This window comes from Haliaeetus leucocephalus, unplaced genomic scaffold (assembly GCF_000737465.1).
Source record: "Haliaeetus leucocephalus isolate CR32 unplaced genomic scaffold, Haliaeetus_leucocephalus-4.0 Scaffold193, whole genome shotgun sequence".
Lineage (NCBI taxonomy): Eukaryota > Metazoa > Chordata > Aves > Accipitriformes > Accipitridae > Haliaeetus > Haliaeetus leucocephalus.
The window spans coordinates 577,779-600,176 of record NW_010972629.1 but is presented as its reverse complement, the minus strand read 5'-3'; the positions used below and the strand labels follow the sequence as shown (position 1 = coordinate 600,176).

The 22,398-nt window shown below is 48.2% G+C and overlaps 1 protein-coding gene across 1 annotated transcript; it reads right to left on the bottom strand.

Moving 5' to 3' along the window:
* Positions 1–2,153: 2,153 nt before the first annotated feature.
* On the bottom strand, positions 2,154–21,098 carry PLEKHO1 (pleckstrin homology domain containing, family O member 1). The gene is made up of 6 exons (XM_010565553.1): positions 21,020–21,098; positions 20,023–20,169; positions 7,528–7,668; positions 5,953–6,057; positions 3,641–3,742; positions 2,154–3,122 (listed from the first exon to the last, which is right to left on the bottom strand). Exons 1-6 carry the CDS (start codon positions 21,047–21,049, stop codon positions 2,358–2,360), a joined length of 1,290 nt encoding a protein of 429 aa, XP_010563855.1. The 5' UTR covers positions 21,050–21,098; the 3' UTR covers positions 2,154–2,357.
* Between the last annotated feature and the right edge of the window lie 1,300 nt (positions 21,099–22,398).

The window sequence follows — 22,398 nt, the reverse complement described above, 5'->3', positions numbered from 1 at the left end:
TGCTTCCCTTTTCTGTGGACAGCAGAGACCTGAAGATGGCAACGCTGCGTCCAGACCTCTAGGTCTTATCAGGTGTGATTCAATGCCGTAATCTTGGGGAGGCAGGAGTGAAATGAAGATGCCCTTAGTTACCTGTCTAACAAAAACTGTCACCTGTTTTGGGTGACTGCTCAATGTTTCAGCCTTGCTTCCAGCACTGTTTTGACCCTGTTAATCAGCCAATTTTTATAGTACCTTGTTGCTTAAGAAAGACTTGAGAGTGCTTCATGACCCCTGTACAGTCAGGATCAAGTGTATTTTCATGCTTACATTTGACATCAGTCCAGTAGGCCAGTCACAACACACATCCATCCCAACTGAGTGCAATTCAAACCTCCAGGTTTTTAGACTAGCTTTCTTATTTTGAAAACAAGGCTAATTTTAATGCTGAACATCACATCTGGAAAATATTTGCATATTTTTCTTCTCTCAATCAGAGAGCTGAATGGGAGGGTTTTATCAGAGTGGCTGACATGGATTCTTTTTTTAATCTCTTTTAGAGATTATGTTTTTTCCTCTGATGCATCCAAACAGATCCTTAAAGTGATAGAAAAGGTGAGAAAAAAAATTGAAAAGAACAAAAATGCTGAAAGCATGACATGTATACCCCTGGACAGCTGTAGCATGCAGCTGTGTGACAAGAGCTTAGGTGAAAGAGTGATGCCTTTTCAAAACTGTCCTTTAAGAGTGGGCAATGAGCTGTGCTAGAGTCAGGAACATGTGAAAGATTGTTGCAAGGGCCAGATCTGAAGTTTGTAAATAATAGGAACAGTAATAATTCTACCAGTAATTCTAACAGGAGAGTGGGAGAAGGACTAATTAAAAAAAGCAGAAATGCTTTCTTTGCAGTGCTGGCAACTACACATCAGCAACATGAACCTGCATAGTAAAGCTGACCAGACACAAGTGAAAGTAACCAATCTCCTTTCCAAGGGAAGTCAACCATTAAAAGAAAATAGACAACACCAACTGCAACCAGGAAATAACTCTGTTGGTTTTAATATTTTCATGGATTATTTGCAATGTAGGTAAGGGAATTAGGTTTCCTTTTTTAAAAAAAGTAACAGTTGGATGTTACCACATTGGTGTACTTTAAGCCCTGTGAGACATCTTAACATCCTCCTTTCTTGTCTTTCTGCTTAAAGGCATGAAAACTGAGCCACCTATTTAGCAAAGTGCTTGGCATCACCAAGATGAGGGTATTTGAGCTCTCTTACAGGCTCAGCTTTCATTTCAGTAGGTCTGATTCTGATCTTAGGGGAGCAACAAGGACTATCTGTTGCAGTCTGACTGGCAGAAACCGAGCCTGTGCATGCATGAGAGAACAGAATCAAACCTACCAAAACTACTTCTGGCTCTTGGTTGCCGGCTGCCGCCTGTACGCAACCCTGATTTTTCCATTTCCCCTCAGCTCAAAGAAAAGGAAAAAAAAAGAAATGAAAATGGAAAAGCCAGAAAACAATCCCCCCCAAACAACCCATCTAGGCTGTCTGTTAGATTCAAGGCTTTGATCCTCTATTTGCACAGAAAGGAAGACATAGAGCTGCTAACTCTCATTGCACGGGGCCAAGGGGGTTCTGTAAAGCATCAATGGACAGACAGGATTAGTTTGAACACAGATTGCATACCTGTAGTCCTCCTTCTGGAGGGCTGTATATGTACCACAAGAGTAACAGCTGCTGACCCGAGGAGTTCACAAAAGAGACCTGTGCCAGGACAGAACCTCACTAGCTGCAGTCCAGCGAGTGCCTCTGATGACTCGCTTAAAACTTGAGGTCAGCCTGAACTTCCAAGCATCTTCAAGATAGTTCCTGGATAATGGGGACTTCCGAGCATTGGCTGGGATGGACCTTTTTTTGTCATTTATTTCCAAGAGGACAGTGAGGGAATAAGACGAGACTCTTGGTCAAGGAGCTGTAATGCAGGATACAGCTCAGACGTTAGAGCAGCAAAGCCAGGGCTTATACAGCGCAAGAGCATCTGTCCCCGTTGTTATGCATGTGCTGCTCCAGGCATGCAGGGGCATTTACTAGGAACTGGTGCTTTCTTCCGTCCTCCAAGCGTGACAGAAGTTGGGGGCCTGTGGTGCAAAGGGTGCTCTTTAAAAAAGGAGGTATAAACTGTAACTGAATTTATTGGAACGCAGGGTTGTTTCGTCAGGGGATGTGATGGAGGAAAGGAAGGGTTCAAGCTTTGAGAAGCAAACTTGGGTGAGAACAGGCACCTTTTCACTCTTTCGAACACTGTAAATAATAATTAAAAAAAAGACCAAATGGCTGCCCTCCCCTGTCCCTCCCTCCCAGTCCCAAGGCTTGCCTTCACATCATGCTCTTCCTGTACTGAGACTGTGAGCTCTGTTTGGGTTTTGAGTCCGACTGCTGCAATTCAAACTGTTTGTACAGGTCCCTCAACTCTTTGATCTCCTGCAACACCCTCTTGGCTTGGCTCCAGGTGGAGGAAGCCTCCCCCAGCAACCTCTCAGATTCCTGCAGGATCCTTTCAGAGTCCGACTTGGAAGATGATGAGGAAGAAGAGGTGGTGGTGGTGGTGCTGGTGTTGGAATCCTTGGTCTTTCTCTTGCCTTCCCCGTAGCCCTTCACCTCTGTCAGCAGTTCCTGAGTTTTTTCCAGTTTCAGTGCAACCAGTTCTTGTATCCGGGACAGCTGCTCTGGTTCTGCTGAGGCAAACTGAGCCTCCAGCCCCCTCCTCAGCACTGCCCGGTGCGTGGAAGAGTCCCGCCGAGACAGAATTTCTTCCATGGAGGCACATTTATTCTTTTCTGAGTGCGAGAGCTTTTTGGGGACCTGTGGTGTGTACATGGTCCCTTTGTCAAAGGAGTCATTGCGCTGCCCCGATCTGTCCCATGAGGTCACCTCCCGTCTCGGGAGGCTCCCTGTCCGGCCTTTCTCCGATGACTTGACGTTCTCTGAATCTGACCGGCACCGTCCAGCAGTAAGATGTGCCACTGACTTATCCAGATCCACCCGGAAACTGTCTTCGCAGGTGCTGTGATCCTCTGGAGAGGCGTCTTCCTCCTGGATCAGGTCGAGTGTCAACATGCCATCAGAGGTTGAGGTAGATGCCTGAACAAGCAGACAAAGAAGAGCTGTGTTGTCACAGGAACAGGCATGGCTGCACACTACTTCTGAGTGTCTCTTATACCTGAGATATGCATCACCTGTGCTGGGATGCGAAGATGGACCACGAATACTAGCAAGCATGACCTAGTGACAGAGGCACAGATATGCTGGGTTCGTGGTTCTAGCTGAGATGTGGATCAGCTGAACAGCCTTGGACAAGCCATCTATGCTAATCCATGACTGAGTTCCCCAGCTGTGTGGCTATTCTCCATCAGGAACTTGAAGGAGCATTTCATTTTCAGCATCAGGAAAATGGGCGTCAGTGAAGGCAAGCTACCACTTTGCAAAAGGGTTTGCGCAATGCAACAGTCTACTAGAATGGAGGACTAGATCTGATCACCCAGGACAGCCCTGGGTCTTAGGACAATTTTCAGTTCAGGCCAGAACTTGTATCTACTTGTAAATGAAATAGTTACAAGGGAACTTTACCTATGCAGGTGTATGGAATTTGTTATACATACCACAGCCATCAAATGTCCCCGTGTTGGAGGGCGTCGGGAGTGCTGTATTTTTGCTCTGTCACGTGTTGGGTGGGCGAGGTAGCTGTCCTCTTCGACAGTAACCTAAAGTGGTGACAAAGGCTAGAGAACGTCTGGGAGCACAGGAAATACGAGCCATTCCTAGTTTCTGTAGCTGTAATTAGCCAGATGCACTGGGGCAGATCATTTATTCCTTCAGGATTCCCTTTCTCTTGTGACCTGGCCATATGCTGAGGATGAACTTCTCCCACATACCTCTGGGCCAGGATCCTTCGCTAAAGGCTGTCAGGCAGGAGTGCTCAGCAGGCAGAAGCTTGGGTTGCAAACAGTGAATCCTGACCTCAAACACAGATTTTGCAATTCTGTAGCGCAAATGTTTGATGAACAGGAGGAAAGCTGTGATCACCACCTGAACCAAACCTAGTGCCCAGCTGGAATGAGAAAGGCAGTGCATTCCTGATGTGCTAACTTGCTGGACTCCTCTGGCTGCCGAGCTGTGCCAGGATTGTGTCTGGGAGCGCAGCCTGACCACCTGGTGTTACTGGGTGGCTACAGTCTGTAACACCCTTCCTAGGGAGTGTGCTCAGGCACACACAGAACTGATAGGTTTGTAAAACCTGCCTGCATGTACTGGTCCCAAGGGCCATCACTGGTCCAGGACTTGTAGGTGGGACTCGCTGATCTATGTGCTTACAAAGTTGCACAGAGGAGATTTGCAGGTAGGGCCAACAAGAAATGGGGTGTGGGAATCCAGCCTTAGAAGAGTCTTGGGGTGTTTCCGTAGTCTCTCCCCTCTGTGCCTTGATGGGATCAGATCTACTTAAGTCATTCCTGACAATTATCTGTTGAATCTGTTTGTAAAGATTTCAGTGACAGACTTTCCTTGAAGCAATCTGTATCATTGTTTGCTATGCTGCTTTCTGCTCTACAGATTTTCCTATGGTCTGACCTTTGTTTTCCTTCACTACAGGGTTTTGTGTTGCCATCCAAGAGAACAAACAGCATCACAGCTGTGGGCTGCCTGTATTGCGGTAAGCTGAATGTGGATGAGATAGATCTGAGACAGATCTAAACTGAAGAATAATTGTCATGAAGCATTAATGTGAGACAGTATTGAACTGCTCTTTCAAACTGCAGCCCTGGTAGTGAGGGGCGCAGCCTTCTCAAGGTAGTTGTCATTCACACTGGAATAAACTACGTGGGAATGCTCATACTGATCTAAACCTGGTCTCTGTCAGCTCAGCTGTGGTTTGAAGCGTACACTTTGTCTCCAGGAGGAGGCTGAATTGATGTTTCTTTGTTGTTTTTTTTCTAGTAGAACCTGCTTTGCATAATTGTGGTAGTTACTTTGGGAGTTTCATGCAGCAATAATGCTGCCACTTTGGAAGTGGTAGGAGCTACGCTAGTTAGATGTGTTCTCAAGTAGGCAGGGCTATACTGTTCCAGGGTCCTCCTATTGCTGTCCCACAGTGCACTGATGCCTCATCTCTCTGGTTGTCCCTTCTTTTCCACTAAATGGAGAGCTTGACTTGTCTTGACAGAAATATATATGCCACACAGTGCTGAGAAGGCAGGATTAAACATTCCTGGTTTGATTCTTGAACAGTAGGAAAGGATCTGCAAAGTTTAAATGCCTAGTAAGTCCCCTTCCTTAGCCAAAAGAGAGGAAATGGGCCTGTCTCTGGGAGATGGTGATTGAGAGGGGAGGGGTAGGCGGGATGAAGATGGACTGAGGTGGGTTGACAGATGCTGCCGTGCTATTAGGGTGCTCTGAAGATAGCATAAGATGATATTGGGTTTCAGTTAATTCCTTAATTCGGTTCCACTACTTAAAGCTCCTTTGCAAACATGAGCACACTGCATGTTCACTCAGGAGCAGTGGATGGGAGGAAAGACTCTCTAAAGCCCTGGGAAACCATTCCAAACATAGTCCCACCAACCCTGTGTGAGGCAAGGCTGGGCTCCAAAGTGGAGGCATCTCACTGGGGCCAGGTGTGACGGGAGGGCACAGAGCCTTGGCAGCTGCCCTCTGCCATGACTTTGCATCGGTGCTGCACATTAATCCCAAGGCTGGGAGGACCAAACTTTCCCAGACCTTTGGAAGAGCTCACTCTATAAGTGTTAGTGGCTGTGTTTGAGTGCAGTCCATAAAAAAACAATGGCTTTGCACTCCTTTTAAATAGGAAATGGAGAGGATAGGAGCGGCTGCTGCTGTCTCCCACAGTCTAAAATCTTCATCCAAGATTAAAGTTGAGACAATGGAGCCTGGGTCCAGCCCTCAGAGTCCTGCTTACCTCATCTAAGATGCGGTTTTTAGCACGTGTGATTGCAGAGTTGAGGGCATTAATCCAGGACTCTTTCTCTTCTGGACTCACAGCCAGGAAGATCAGATTTGGTGCCTACAAAAGAGGGAATTCAGGTCAGCGCCAGTGACTAAACTCATACAGAGATGCTTTCACACTGTCCCTGCCCACAGAAAAGCTACACGGCCTTTACAGCTGGCTTGCCTTAGTGGGGAAATGCAAAGCAGACCTGATCCTCCAGTCCTGCAAAATGGCACTGGTCTGCCACACACTGCACCTGGCCTCTCTGCTTCTTGGCAGCCCTTTGCAAAGCAGACCATGATTCCTTACAGTACCCAGCTTTTCAAACCAAAAGCTGTGTACCATATTTACTTCCCTTGTGGCTGCAGTTCTTCCTTCCCCCTCTTTGCCCTCCCACACACCATCCTAGATTTTGCCCTCATCAAACGATGATGCAGCCTTTCTGTGCGTCTGCTGCTCACATGCGATTTATCTGTTGCCACCTCAGATTTTGACAGAGTCTGTTAGACAAGCAGCTACAGTAGGTACCCACAGAAGGAACCTGATTTTCCATACTTTGATATGTCAGATGCACACTGAGGGCAGAGCAGTTCTGAAAATACAGCATGTACAGGGGATGTAGGATCCTTAGGGTTTTTTTTAAGTTAGATACTCAGTAGAAATGAGTTTTAGCCTTCACAGCATTTTGTTCAATTCTTTCCATTGCTCAGGGCGCTTGGGGACAGTGCAGCCGCTTTCCATTTTCCCCTTCCCTTTTCGCATTTCATGGTGTTATACAATCCTTATCAAAGTGCGGGGCGGGCAAGCTTGGTCTACTGAAACAAGTCAGAATGAATAGTGTAAATCCAGATCACATGTGTGGCTGTGGGTGGGTGCGTGCCAGAGACAGCTTGTAGTTGGAGACTGGCTCTCTTTTTGCAGTGGCAACTGAGACCTCGTGGGAAGTCCTGCTCCTAGGTAGCAGTGCCCCCATTCTGGCACTCGTTAGCTTTCCTCTGGGCAGAAAGTACTCCTGGGACAAATTCCCGTGCAGTTCTTTTGATGCTGCCCAAATCTGGGCAGCAAACCCAGGGACCATCAGCACCCCTCCCTTCCCTGTCTCCTCCTGTGAATAAACAAGTGCAGTCAGCTAAACCACAACTGCCACAAGCGGCAGCAGTAAAATGGCTTTGTCCTTGCTCCTGGCAAATGTTCTGATACCTTCCTTTGCCAAAGTCAGAATACTCTCAGGTAAATGGATCCAGAGCTAAGTGCTTGGTCATATTTGCTTAGTACACCAGAGGCCTGAGTCCTCTCCCAGCAGAAACACTGATTCTCTTTCCATATGCCACTGTTGCTATCGGTCCTGACGTGGTAAATGGACATTCATATATTTTAAACCACGAGACATGATCTGGACTCCTACACAACTCAGGCTATCCAGTTTCACCCCCCAATTACTGTGTCAAACCTCAGGCCTGGAGCAGGCAACTGAGAGGCAGCCTGGCCTGCACCAAGAGCTAATGGCTTTCTTGGGCTGACCGTGTGCTTGAGAGCAAAGCGTACCGTGTTTCCAGGCTGTCTGGAGTGGGCGAGGGTAAATTTGCTGTGGTTCTTTTTGCTTCTGCTTTTGGACTTCCTGAGCTCTTCACATTTCTCATAATCACTCAGGTCAAACATTTCCTGTATGTTTTTTTCATCTTTTACCTGCAAAACAAAAATAAAATTACAGCCGTGCAGATGTCAGAGAGGCAGTAGTAACAGGGCTGCTGCTCCAAGCCAGCGGGGTGTCTCGCTGAGCTGCTGTGTGCACAGGGTGTTTCAATGTACAGAATGTGTGCTGGAGCCTCTGGTGTGTTAGGTGGTCACTGAAACATTGTGCAAGTCTTCCACCTTAAGACACAAATGCAGTAATGGCACTATTAGCTGGGGAGTGCTACACTTGGTTTTGGGGGGGAGAAGCAGAGATTTTCAACATGATAGTTTTGACTTGAGTCTCTTCTGGAATGAGGGGGACATATTTATTAGGATAACTTGAAAATCACAGTCTCCTAGGTTAATTCCTGCTTTGCTACAGATTCCTTTGGGACTTAACTGCCTCTCCCACCCCCAAAGTTACTGGTGCTAGGCTGAACTGATATGCAGGTGTGATCAGACCAGTTTTTATGCTCGTGGACCCTCAAAATGAACAGGATTTACTCCAGCAGCAAGGAGAGGACCTTGTCTGCTAGGAGGAGGTTCATGCGGACGCAGGAGATGCTGGGAGGAAGTGTACTTTCATCTGCTGATTAAAAGGGGCTATCATATTAGCGCTTGTTGCTTTTCTGGAGAGAGCATAACAAAAGTTTGAGGGATAAAGATTAGCACTTCCTATTTTTACCCTGGTGATATTACTGAAGCCTGTGCTGACAGCTGATTTGGGGGGTGGATAAAGCACATCCAGTCCCAGATTACCTACACAATGCGTGTGCTGCTCTCCCCTGCTGCTGAGCCTCATCCCTTGTGAAGGGGCCATGGGCAGAACTCATCCAGGCACCAGTGACTGCCCAGATCGTGGAGTTTGTTTCAGCAGCTGCTTGCCAGGCTTTCACTGGTGGGTGGCTCGCCAGGTCTCCAGAGACCTTCGGCAGTCAGGGGATTTGTGGAAGGTTTCAAGAAGGAAGAGAGTGCTCAGGCTTGGCCATCACTGACAGAAGCATTTCTTTGTTGTCCTTTAGAGAGCCATCGAGTGGCCACTTTGCAGCTTCTACAAGATCTCATTTCTTCCACGTCCATTCCCCAACACCTTCTGTATCAGCCACGGTATGACAGGCACACAGCTATAGATAAATATTGCAGATGTTTAAAGATGTGACTTGCACAGGGTCACAAAGGCTGTGTGGCTGAGCTGGGGAGGAAGCCAGGGTTCTTGACGCTGTCCCATGACAGACAGGCCCCTGGCATGAAGGTGCCACTGCTCAGAGGACACTTGGAGCAAAGAAGGGAATGCGCAGCCTGTCTTCTGCCTGGCCCCCTTTAGTTTTGTATGGCCTTCCTTTTCACTGCTCTCTTTAATGCACTATCCTCACATCCCACTTCTACAACAGGGGAGCTCTACTCTTCCAACAGTAAACATAAGGAATGTAGGTAACTGGGATGGGAAAGAACTTGGTTTTGCATGTCCACTAAGGACAGAACTGTAGCAGGCTCAAATCCATGTCAATCTGCTTAATCCGACTCCAGCCAGGGTCATTACAGGCTGGGATCTGCAGTGGAGTTTGAGTAACTCGGGTGGCAGAAAGGCAGACGGTGATGAGGTCTTAGCTCTTGGATTTCTTGAAAGGACTCCACCCATTTAATATGTTTCCTCCCTAGTTTTGGGAGGCACTGAAGGAATTCCCCATGTTTTTTTCAATAGAAGTTAAACAAAGAGGCTGACTAAAATGCTGTAACCAGCTTCCTAACCAGAGACACAGATAAACTGACCATCTGGCCTTGCATAATGACTGCAGTTCCCCATCTATCCTTTTTCCTTCCATCCCCTGAGTTTGTCTTCAAGAACTAGGAGGCAGACACAGTACACAGCTATTCTTGAAGCCCCAGAAGCTACTGCTTATTTCTGCTTATAACAGCCACTGTGCATGGGCTATTGTGAACAGATATGGAAATGTATCTCACAGATAATGCCTATCTACATATCCTCCCTGTGCATTTCTAATCGGCTTTTATCTCTTCCCAGTACCATCCTACAATCCACCTCTTTCCAAGAATCTTGGCTGAATTCAGCCCTATTCATTTGCAGCAGGAAAAGCTGATCCCCTCTGAGCCCCCAGCTGTGAGACAGCAGCTGAGGCAGGAGTCCTTACTCCAGATGTTTGCTCATGTAGGTCACTGGGACTTCCCCAGCTCTTCCCTCCTTTCTCAGACACGCAGAGCCTGCATTGTGAACTCATGGGAGCTGGGACTCAAATATCTTGCCTCTAGGAACATCTACAGGAGGCTGCAGAAAGGATGGGTGTAATTGGTTCAGATAAATACCCTTTGGATGTACTAGTCCTTTAAAAGACTTGGACTGACAAGTGCCAGGGCTCTAACACCGTGCTTGTCTATGCATGATGCTCACGCATGATGCTCAGACGGTGTATCACTTTCACCAAAGTGCCATATGTGTGTGTAGACCAGTTACAAAATGCTTAAGAACTGAGAATAAGCAACATCTATTTGCATTAAAAGGATGATGTCGGGGTCCCATTTCTAAGTTGCAGACAAGGTGGGCAGGTTCAGCCTCCCCCCCTCTCCCCCCAGGTATTTTGTGAGGGTGGGTGCACGCTTGGCTACTGTTAAGGATGTGGGCCAGAGTGAGTCAGGTGCCTAAGGGTATGTCTGCCCTTCAGCCAGAGCTGCAGCACAGGGAGGAAGGGCAGGTTCGTGCTCACTTTGAATTGATTCCCTCTTGTACACAGCCTTGGTAGTATAATAAGGCCATAAAATGAATGGGGCTGTAATTTAGTCATTTGAATGTGGCTTTGTTCTGCCTTGGTGGTGGGAAGAGGTCTCAGCATCAGCCTGAAATGGGCTCCACTGCGGTAGTGCAGTGGCAGTGATTTCACAGGGCACGGGAAGGACAGCAGTCTTGTCTCACAAGGGGCATTGCCAACTAATTTCCCCCTCTCTCCTGCACTGAGACATGGAGGCAGAGAAGTAAGCAGCAGAGCAAAAGAACAGAGCATTCAGTGTGTAAACAGTGAAACTAGAGAGAAGGAAGGTGAAAGGCAAAATGCTGTAACCAGCCAGCTCTTTTGTCCTTTGTCGGAGGCTACTGAGGCCAAAAAGAGGGAGGTGGTGGCATGAATTACAGAACTGAGCAACCTCAGAGGCAGGAGAGAATGAGTGCTCAGAGGCTGAAGATAGTCATGCAGCCCATCCTTTTTAAAAAAAAGCAAAAAGCAACCCCTGAAGATGCACAAAACTCTGGAACCACATGATCAGCAAAGCCTAAATCCTGGTCACCTACGTCAATAGGAGGTGGGTGAAAAACCTGCAGGGTGTCTACTCTCCTCCACATTTTCAGTGAGATTAGAGCCATGCAAATAAAACCCTTCAGGTTTCACCAGCAGAGAATTTGGCTTGATGTGTTCCCAGCACCCAGGCAACGTTATGGGTCTTCGCATGAAGTTTTGGAGACCTTTGGGAAGAAGTAGCTTCAGGTGTCAGTTCTCAGTAGGAGGGAACGAAGCATGATTTCTCTGTCACCCGGTGTGGTTTGTAAGGGGAATGGCAGGGGCAGCACAGTAGCATTGATCTTCATTTATGTCAGGGTGACCTACCACAGCTCGTCACGCACCCAGGGTGCTCTGTGTCTGAGGAGTTAATTGTAGTACTGGAGATTTACTATGACCATTACATTTGCTTGTATGTTTTCTTCTTCTTTGGTGAATATAGATTAAATACAGATTTTTGAAAGTGAGGGGTGATTTTTAGTCTCAGATGCTAAACTTGAAACACTTCAAGAAAAGGTCTGATTTCTGGGAAGGGCTATGTCCTCTGAATAGTCTTCAGTCTGGTCCCCCATCCCCAGACAGTTTGTCTAACTTGCAGAGAAGATGGCTTAAACAGGCTCTCCAGGACCTGACAGTTCCTCTTTTCTACAAATCCTTTTAGGGAGTCAAAAAGAAGCTTCCCTCTCCAGGGTGGTGTATCCTCTCCTGTCCACTGCATGGGGTTGCACACCTGCCTGTGAAGCAGCTGGGGCTCTGCAGACGTAGCTATTTTTTGGATCCTGCTGCTTTCACTAGCCTTTCTTAAGGTCTCCCACACTGTAGTTTGAGGCTGAGAGGAATCAGGGACTGCTTGGCTTAATGTGCTAGGAAGGGAGAGGCCTGGATGGTTGATTTTGGCAAAATCATTCCCAGCTGGGAGGTGGCCAGCAGGTCTTTCCTTCCTCACAGCTGCTGAGTGCCTGGCATGCAGTGAGCTGACTCAGAGCTTCGTGGGCAGGTAGGTCCTGTACTCCTCACCCTGCAGGGAAGCTCTGGATTGAAACAATTAAGGTAAATAAATCCCAGCAATTGCTGCCATGGGTGTCTGCTGGCTTTGCTATCTGTATTGCACCTGCCCTAGGCGGACAGAACAATTTCTTGTCCTGGGGTTCAGCCTGGCTCCTCCCCGTGCTCCCAGAAATGCTTCCACGCTCCAAGTAGGCTAGGCAAGGGAAGGGAAACTGAGGCACAGAGCAGTGTCCCCCATCACCTAAGACAAAGCCAGGTCCCTAAAGCAGGGTACGTTAGACCCCGCAGCCATTAGACCAGACAGTCCCTGCACCCCCAGTGGCAGCTGCCACTGCTTGGGGTGTAGCTCCACTGCAGACAGCCATGCAGCCACCAGCTAATCTGGGCCTGCAGTCAGCGGTGAGATGTACTGAGGCTGACATTGCTGGCGCATTGCTAAAGTTCAAGGAGGGGAGCTGCATTCCTCACACGCCTCGCCCCCGCAGCTGCTGCCCCAGCAGGGTCAGCCCGAACGTATGCCAGCCACGACGGCACTCCCTGTGTCTCTGGGACGTGGCGATCCTATGGACATGTAGGGCATCAGAACATCAGCCATGGTACCCAAAGTACCTTCTCTCAAAGGCTTGTAGGGCTTATTTCTAGCCTTCCAGCTAGTCATGCTTCCAAAGGTCTGTTTTCTCCTGTGTGAATGCTCCTTTACAGCATTCTGGCAATGGGAGGATCCCTAATGCAGTTTAAATTAACTGCCCCTTGGGTGTCTTGCTGACAGAGAGTTAAAATTCCCTCCCTCATCAAGCTGTCACCTGCAACAACTCCAAACCTCCTTGATTCAGATCTGGGCTGCAGTCACTCAGTCACCAGGCAGAGTTCTGCAGTTTTCCTTAGATTTGTTTGGTGGTGATTTGCTGAGCAGTTCCCTGTTGAGATGTGACATGCTCAAAGGAAATGCAGAAGGTGCAGAAAATCACAAGACACCAAGTGTGACATATCCAGGAGACATTCAAGAGGTCATAATGTGTCTCAGGGTGTAACAAGAAACCTACAGATTCTTGGTAAGGCTGAATATCCAAACATGGGCAATCTCGGGGACAGCATCAGCCATGTTCCCCTCTCAAGCTAGGATGAAAGTTTCACTTCCTCAAGCTGAGCAGTTCTACCATCTATCAAGGGACAGAAATTTCTGCGGAGCTTAGCTAAAATCAGGCTGTCACTAAGATAGGAATTCACACATGTCTGCAACACGAGCTCTGGCAGTGCCGGGGAGCAGCAGTGGTGAGGGGACTGGCAGGTGACGGGGGAGACCTGAGTTTAATGGCCTGGCCTGTCACTGGCTCTTTGTTCTTCCTAGTTCCCTGGCTGCACAGGGGAGGTAACTCTGCGGTTCTGGTCTGCAAGGGAACTAGAAGAAGAAATACAGGAAACATTGGGAGAGTTTCAGGTATTACAATAACAGAGACCTGCAAAATGCTATGCACAGGGGGTAAAATTGCCCGTGTACAGCTGGACACTGCAGATGGTCCAATTTTTCCTTCTTTAGTATCAGTTAAAGTGCACTTGTGGCAAGAAGACAGGGATATAGATTGTGTGTTTGTGCAGTCACTGGTGCAGCAGGACCATGGTTTCAGCCAGAGCCTCTGGACCTCGGTAGAATAGAAGTGGCAGTGCTCCAAGAGACTGCCTTCCATCTGCACACCTGCATCCTGAGTGGGAGATTGCACCATGAACTCGGTAGCTCAAGGGCATGAGCATGACCTTCCAGGCCTTTTCACTGCCAGACTGCTGCCCTGAGCTAATGAGGGGGTGGCAGCAGAAAATTGCTACCTACTCCAGTCCCTTGCCCCAAAGAGTTATCAGCCAAGGCTACCAGAAACGCAGGTCTCAGAATCAACTGGCCCCTGAACAACACCCTATGCTGGAACCAGCTCGTTTGCATCCCAGTGCTGTGCTGTAATCCCAAGGCTGTGCTGCCTCATCTCACAAACTACCTCTGTTGCAGGGAAAGGGAGTCAGGCTGTGTGTCGTTTGTGCCTAAGTGTTCTTTGGTTGTGCAGGACAGTGTCATTGAGACAGAAAAGACACTTCGCTGAAACTTTTCACCTTGCTCTGCAAAGTGTAGAGCAAGAGCAGGAGAGGAAAGGAAGGGGCAGCAGGTCTCAGCCATGCAGTCACAGACTATTCTTGGCTACAGCCAAAAGCCAAGGGTTTAAACATCAGACTGACACTTAGTACCACCCCTGTCCGTAAACACGTATGCACAGCTCTGATTTACACCTTGTACATGCTGAATGCAGTGGACAGCAACATATTTTCTTCACCTACCAACCACAGACATGACACAGAGCCAAGAAAACATGGCCACCCCATACACAGAGGCATTCACCAAGTGCAAATGCACACCATGAAGCATCGTCACAGTACCAAGTGTGCGAACAGCACATGCACAGAAACACCAAGTACTTTGCAGGCTCCATCACACGCATGAAACATGTATGTGAATGTTAGACACTACTTTGAATGTGCACAGACATGCACACGCCCCTTCCAGGCAGAGAGCGAGCTGTGCAGTGTTTGATGGTGCTGTAACAAATAAGGAACGAGAACAGACTACTTTTCAAGTGCTCTTGTGCTAATTGAGTCGATGCTTTTGGTAGCAAACAAGAAAAGGCTTAAGGAAGCCCCAAGAAGCATTTCCTCATTAACATCTCGTCATCACAGAGTCCGTTCATGCTGTCTGGACAGCCTTGGGCTTCCTGACAGGAAGTGGTAGGAGCCCAGCTGTGTCTGTGTTAGTCTGACGGCTATTCCCAAGTGTAAAGCAATAACAAAGCTGTGCTAGAAACAAGAGAACAATTACCAGAAATTTGCAGGGGGGGAGGGAACCTGTGTGGAGGACAGCAAGGGGAAAGAATGCAAAAATGATACTGAGAAGATGTTCTTTTGCTTAGCAGAGCTCAGCTCACTTCAGCACATCTTGTCTTGCATGTTTCTGCCCTGAATGCTTTTTTTGGCTGATGACCAAATACTTAATAATGAAGGGGTTTTTTTGCATAAGTTCACAGAGTTCGGCTTGCAGCAGGGGTACAGATCTCTGTGCAGGCTCAGAGCCCCTGGCTGAACAAGGTCTGTAAGCCTCAGCTACCATTTTGGTGTGTGGTTGGAAGAGCCAAAGGTTCTAGGTGTTAGAGCAGGTTTCACAGGTTCCAAAGGTTGATGCCCTAATAAAAGAACATAACTCAAAAGCCCTGTTTGCATTTTCCAGGTATATCAGCTGGTCTGATAAAATATATTTCCTCTCCTTACAGGCTTGGCTTCTGCCAGGCAGAAAGCCCAGGCTTCCATCAGGCATTCACATCTTCTCCTAACCAAAATAAATAAATCAGGGCTAGTCTCTAACCTGCAAGCCGAGGTCCTAGGTAGGCAATTGAAAAAGCACGCAGATTCCCAGCAGGTATCAATGTGGATATTGATGGGATTTTGGTAGTCTGACTCTGCCTGTGGGAGTTAGCCTTTTGAAAACCTATCCATTCAGCCCTTCCAGATACCAGACTGGTGCTTAGCTCCAAGCAGTTTTACTGCTCCGTGTTGTCTTCATGCAACATCATTACCTGCCCTGAGCTGACATCTTTCCCAAGGGATCCCACAGTGTGTGACAATTGTCCCTTCCTAGGCACCTTGTGCCTTAGGGAGATGAGTGTTATTAGCCCTGCTTTCCAGATGGAGAAATTCAGGCAAAAGTAAATAAATGTCTGGTTTGAATTCATTTAGTGAGTGCATGGCACAACTGAGGATAGCATTCAGGAGTCCTGGTATTTAACCCCTTCTTCTGTGGTGCTTTGAGCTGACAGGGAGAGGACAGGAGTCCTGCTTTACCCACTAAACAACCTGCCTTCTGTTCTAGAGCAGCCACTGAGCTTAAGAGGAGCTGACAAGAAACACCAAGGTTAATATGAGAGTTAACTCATAAGCTCATAAGCTCCACATTGCTCTGATGGCTTTGATGGAACAAAAATAATTTATAGCAGAGGAGGACTTTGATCTTTTGCGGAAACAGACAATTGAGTCTCCTCTCCCATCACTGCAGAAATCGGACTGAGGTTCAACCTGTCTAGTGACCATTTCCACTAGAGTTTTCTATTCACGTCTCCTCAGGGGCTCTGCTACTTAATTCTCTCTCTGGCTGCATCCAGTGCCTACCTCATCAGCCACACCAGCAGTGGCAGGGATTCAGAAATGGAAGGGCCTTTCTCCAGAGCAGCAAAGAGCCTCTCACACAACTCATCAGCGCAACCCAGCAGTGGCTCCATTTCCTCCACTGGGCTTAATCTGGTGTGTGAAAAAACAAAAGAGGCTCTGTCCTGTTCTGATTGACAAATCCCAATTTATTAAGCTATTTGCAGGAGCTGCAGGCACCTGCTGCCAGGAAAGCGAGCATACAGAGGGAGCCTCGTGCTCCAGGAGCAGAGTTCTGAACACGTGTTAGGACCTGTGGACAGGACGGAGTCCTGGCTATGGGCCTCCCCAGGGCAGATCTCAGTTCTTGTTGGTATGTGAAGGCCTGGATTTGCTAAGGAATAAAGGTCCAGTCAGTATAAAAAACCCACAACGTGTTAAAAGACTTGTCTGTCTTTGAACAGAGAGTCTTGGAAACGCACAGCAACAGGGAGTCACACCAAACACATGCCCTCCGTCCACACACACGCACACAAGCGTGCTCACCCAGACAGGCAGTGCACTGTACCACGTGCCAGGTGGCTGGAGCCACCTCGTATATTGAGATTCCCAGAGATGCTGGACCCAGTGATACAGGCATATTCTTCATTCCCACAGGCACACAGAGTCACTTCAGTGCACATGCAGGCAGCCAGATGTTACCTCTGTAACCACATTTCTACACAACCACAGTTTCTTCCATATAAAGACATAGGCAGTCACTGCTGCATGTTATTTATGGTCTTTCACACACATATTCATACGCGTAGAGCCACAGTGCTGCTTCAATTGCACATGTGTTAGTTTTTTCCCTGTAAAGAAATACACACACGCTCCCTGAAACAAACACAAATGCTCCTTGTTCAGAACTAGCACCCACATGGCCCCTCAGCCAGCCTCGTCCCTCTTCTGGGCTCAGAGCACACAGATATTTGAGCGGTAGCTACCTGGACATATTTGGGAGGGAGGGACGGACAGACAGACATCTTTTTCCTGCACATCTTCACTGGTGTAGATTACTGTATGAATACATTCTCACTTGTGCAGGCTTTCCTTAGCCAAGTAGAGCCTTTTGCTGTCAGATTATTCTCCAGGGTTCAAACAGTTGAGGTACTGGAGAGAGACATAACCACCCACACAGCAGTGCTGGGTGTCCAGGACATCCCAGTGGTACCGCAGCCAGTGGCAGTCTAGCTGGTGATTTCAGGGTGGCCAGGATTTTGGAAAACACTCTTGTTTTCCCAGGCAAGATCCAGAGTATTTCCCATCAAAGGGAGAGTTCGCACAACTGCTTAAAGGAGTGTATTGTGCCAACGCAGCACGGCTTTGCTGTCCCAGACAGCTGCTGTGCAGGTCTGGGCTGCAGACAGAGGGTCTGGGAGGATCCTCCAAATGGGGCAGCTCTGGAGGAGTTTGCTAGCATGGAGCCCAGCCACTCGGCTGGCCTCCCCTGTGAGCATTCCCCTGTTAGGAGTGCAGGCACCACAGTGTATTTGTAGCAGGTACTTCCAGAAGCTGCTCAGGGCTTATGGGCACTGAATAGCTTTCTGGAAGTGCCCTTTTCCTCTCCCTAGCAAAGGTACTCTGAGGAGGTCCTAAGCTCTGGCAGAATGCAGCCCGTGGGCTCAGGCGGTCAGTGTAGCCTGGGTGGCAGTCAGGCCTCCTGTCCCGCCTGCAGAGACACTGCAGTGACAGTCCCAGCGTCCTTGTTCTGCCTTTGCTTCAGCAGAGCCAAGTTTCCTCCTCTACCCACCCATATGACTCCTTCCCCCACTGAATGGTGGTGAGATGTTCCTGTGTCTCTCTCTAAGTCCCCCCAAAACCACATACACAACCTCCCTGCTAAATCAACTGTGAATTACAGTATTATTCAATCCCACTGCTGATACTGCACCTTCACACCTGCTTGAAGGACCATACAGCTTCCTGCTAACATTGTTAAGAATCTATCTGCCCAGCCTGCAGGGAATTCATAATTACTGAGCTGCCTAGTCCTGCCTATTCCCAATCCCGCCCATTCCCAATCCCTTCCCAGCAGTTCCAGCTGTGTCGGCACAGCCGATGCAGTCTGATCCGAGCCCGCACCTCCCCTATCATTTGGACTTGGTCATGATTATTCTCTTCCAGGTCCTGGCTCAAAAAGTACAAGCTCCAGTTCGATCCCCATTAACTGGGCTTAAACATATGTTTCCGCTCAAGCACATGCTTCAGTGCTGCCTTGAATCGGGGCCCCAGTACAGAAAAGGCATTGACCCAGACTGGTAGAACACAAGGCAGCAGGTAAAAATCCTTCCAGCCATGTAATCTGTCTGTCTAGCAGTTTCTAAACTCTGATCTGTGGCCCCAGAGGTATGTGAGCTGCTTGTAAGAGTCATGCAAGACAAGCAGGCCTGCTGTTGAGAAATACATGCTGTACAGTCTGCATTACTACTGGAAAATTTGGAAGGACCACAAATCAAAGGAGATTTGTACGACTCGCTGTGTACCTCTCGCATCCATCTTTCCATCTAACTTTTCCCATCTATAAATGTATCTATAGATTCATCACAGGTTTAGTGTCTCACTACCACTAGGGTTGCCTACAGTCTCTAATCTTTCTTTTAGTATGTCTCTACCTGCGCATTTCTAAGGCACCCAACCGCACCCTGCAGACAACATTTATTCCCCACGCCTATGTCTCTCTCCGGTTCTGGAGCAGCCAAGAGATCAATGGGAGCAAGCTGTGAAATGCCAACACATAGCTAAGCGCGACCTGGGCTTTCAGTCCACTTTTAGGTTCTTTCTGTGTTCTAATAACCCCTGATCCATCTGTATTTTGCCATGCCCCGTGATTCAGTTAGCCTCTAAATCATATTATGCTTGGCGCTCTGGACCCTATTACCTCTCCAGATCCTCAGCTGGTAAAGCTGGGCCAGGCAGCCATGCATCTGAACAACAGACCACCCTGCAATGCCCGTCAGAGATGGACCTCCACTTATGGGAGGAAACACACAGAGACCCAGATCCATATTTTTACCCCAAACGCCCTGTCCTAACACCAGCCTGACTCCAGACAGCCCCTGTGCCTCTTCTTGTGGGTACAACTCTCACTAGTGCTAGCGAGTTTTTAAAAGGTAATCAGAGGGAGGAGTGCTGTTGCCTGGGGATTTCTTCCTGATGAATTTATCAAGGCAAAAACTAAGGGGGGAGGCTGTGCAAGGACAGCTGGATCCCAGCCTGCCAGAGCCTGCAACACTCAGCCTGATAGTCACATCCAATTAAGTCTAATGTAAACACTACATTAAACCCCAAACCCCAGCCAATGGTGAGCAGAGATGAGGGGGAGGAGAGGGGACACGTTTTTCAACAAGGTGTTGAATCCGTGGTTAAATTTCCCTGTTGTCCTCTTGCGGGGTGGTTCAGGGGGAAAAAAATACAAGAGATAAGGGCTCGATTCCAGCTGGGAGACCACAGTTATTTCCAAATAGAGCAGTGCAGCAGCTGGGAACAAGACCACTGTCGAACTTAATGACAGAGGACAGGCACAGAAGGAAGCTGGCATTTTCATCGTGGCGGAAAGAAGGATGAGGGTTTTAACTCTCGCTAAGTGAATCCTTTCATGTGTCCAGTGCTGGGAAAATGTCTCCCAGCCAGAGCTGTCTGTGAGACTCGCTGTTGGAGCTGACACACCAACCCAGGCCAGGTTTCTCCGCTGCTGACTTGGGGGGAAGAGAAGCCCCTGAGAAACCTCCTCAACGCAAGCTGGCGATGGAGGGGCGATGTCTGGGCAGAGGCGCTGGGGAAAGGCTGGGGCTGCTCGGCATGTGCTTTTCATATGCAAAGGGAAGGAAGGGGGGATGGGAAAGGAAAATGAAACCGATCGTACCTCCTTCTCCGAGATGTAAAGCTGATCTCCCTTCAAAACCACATAACGGTTTTTCCAGATTTCCCTAAAAATACCTTTCCCGCAAAATTTCCGCACCCAGCCGACCTTCTCTGGCTGCACAGATTGCTGGTTTCCATCCTGTTGCCCCTAACACAAAGAGAGAGGGAAGAAAATGGGGGAAAACTATTATTATTCTTGGTTTTACACTCCTCTTCTCCCCCCCTCCCTCTTTGCCCAACTTTTGCCTCCCCCTCCCTCTGGCCCCTCTCTCCACCAAAGCTGGGACCAAGGTACTTCGCTTGATTCACTCTACATAGATTTTTCTGCTGCAGACATGAAGCAACAACAGTAATACCGAGGGGACGATGCAAAAATCGCAAGCAGGGTTTTCACTCTGTGCATTATATAAGAAAGGCTGTTATGTTACATTCGCCTCATACAACGTGCATTTGTCTGTGGAAGGAGGAACAGGAGGCTGTTGGGGAGAATTTAAACTAGCTGATTTTTTTTACTGCAGTGAAAATTGCATTTTTGAGCCTTTTATGAACAATTAATCCTAGAGGCGAAATCTATGTATGGGTTTATATTTAAGATTTCTTCATAGACAGCAATAAGATGTCTGGGCACAGCAGACACACACATACAGCACAGAGCAGACAGAGAGCGACAGATAGATGGTGTCTCTGTATTTTATCATTTCCTTGTGATCAAAAATGAAAACTGCCTGCCTACATAGCTCCGCACTAAACGGCAAATAGTATCGCCTGGCGAATTCAAGAGGAAGGAGAGGCACTGGGCAGTAGGAGAGAAGGAGAGACGAGTGCTGGGTTTGGTTTTGTTTTGATCTGATTAGGGTTTTTTTTTTTGCAAGGCAAGGGCGGGGGGGAAGCAGAGGCAAAGTGAACAACTGGAAATCAAGAGACAAGCCCCCCTCCCCAAAATATCCGGGAGCTTCCCCCACCCCACCGTACCCCAGAGAAGAACCGATTCAACTCACCCTTTTTGCAGAATTATTTTTTTTCATCATTCCTTGGTGTGCTGCGCTGGAGGGAGATTGGGGGGGGGAATCAGAGAGGGCCTCCTCTTGGGGAGAGCGTGGCTGGGAAATACACAGGGTACCTCCTCTTACTCCCTCTCTGTCTTCACCCTTTGTAGATTACAGAAGCTCTCTAGTTACATTAAGACCAGCCCGCCTCTGTAATACATCCTTAGCCATACAGACACAGCATCCCCCCCCACCAACCGGCACCACCACCACCATCACTGAGCTCTCGTGGGCTTGCACTGGGCTGGCCTGGGCTCCCGAGCTCCATCTATAGCCGTGTGCGTATGACGTCTGGAGTTCACAATAAAGGGCGAATCGCAGCCCACGAGGGTTTTTCTTCTTTGTTTCTGACTCACTGCTGATGTGAGTGGCTGGATGTGTGTGTGGCTGGATGTGAGTCTGTCGAGGCTGGGGTCAGTGGGGGGCACGGGAGCAGACAGCACATTGTCAGATGTGTCCCCTCCCCATGTCCGAGTCACATTCCCAGCTGTGTCACAAGGTCACTGCAAAACTTCCTGGGAGACGGAAAAGCGGCCAGGTGGCACTGGGAGGGTTTTCTGCCAAGAAAGTGGTGGAGCGTTTAGAAGTATAAACAAAAGCACCCTGCAAAGAGGAGCAGGGAGGAGATTCCCTGGGGAGGGAGTCAGGGGAGAAGGGATGGCTTCCCAGCAGTGAGGGTCTGGTAGCAGGGACTTACACTGCAAAAAGACAGTGAGATTCAGAGCACAGCTTCCCAAAAGTGAGGAGTTGCTTGGCTTCTTAAAAATTACCCTTTTTCTGCTTATTTGGTCTCCCTCCTGCATGTCCTGCGAGTCTGGAACTATCTGAGCATGGGACTGAGGTCATAGACTGGGTTTATAAGAGAGATGCATGAAAAAGAGGGAAAAACAGAGAAAGGAGAAAGTAGTTCTGTTCAGAACTATATAGATAAAGAGATTGATAAATCATTGATCAATTGATCAGTTGCTTGCTTTACAGTGAAAACCTTCCATCTGATCCTTAGTCTGGCGCACACCCACACTACTGATTCTAGACTGTATTTTAACCCAAGTACTTTGGAATTAATGCGTCGAGAATACTGATGATGTACTTGTGCTGCTAACATCTCTTAAAACATTATATGTTGGAAGCAAAAGCAGTGGTTGAATGCTTGGATTAGAAGGCATTTTCAGAGCTTTTGTGAGTGAGGGGCTGGCAGGTTTATATCTTTTTTAAGTGCTGGCATTTCTGTAGTGCTCTGCTATTTGTGTCGTGAGCTGTGGGATGCACGGAATGCCTGGGACAGTGCAACAAGTTACCGTCTAAAACAAAGTCACCCTCTAAGATGCTCA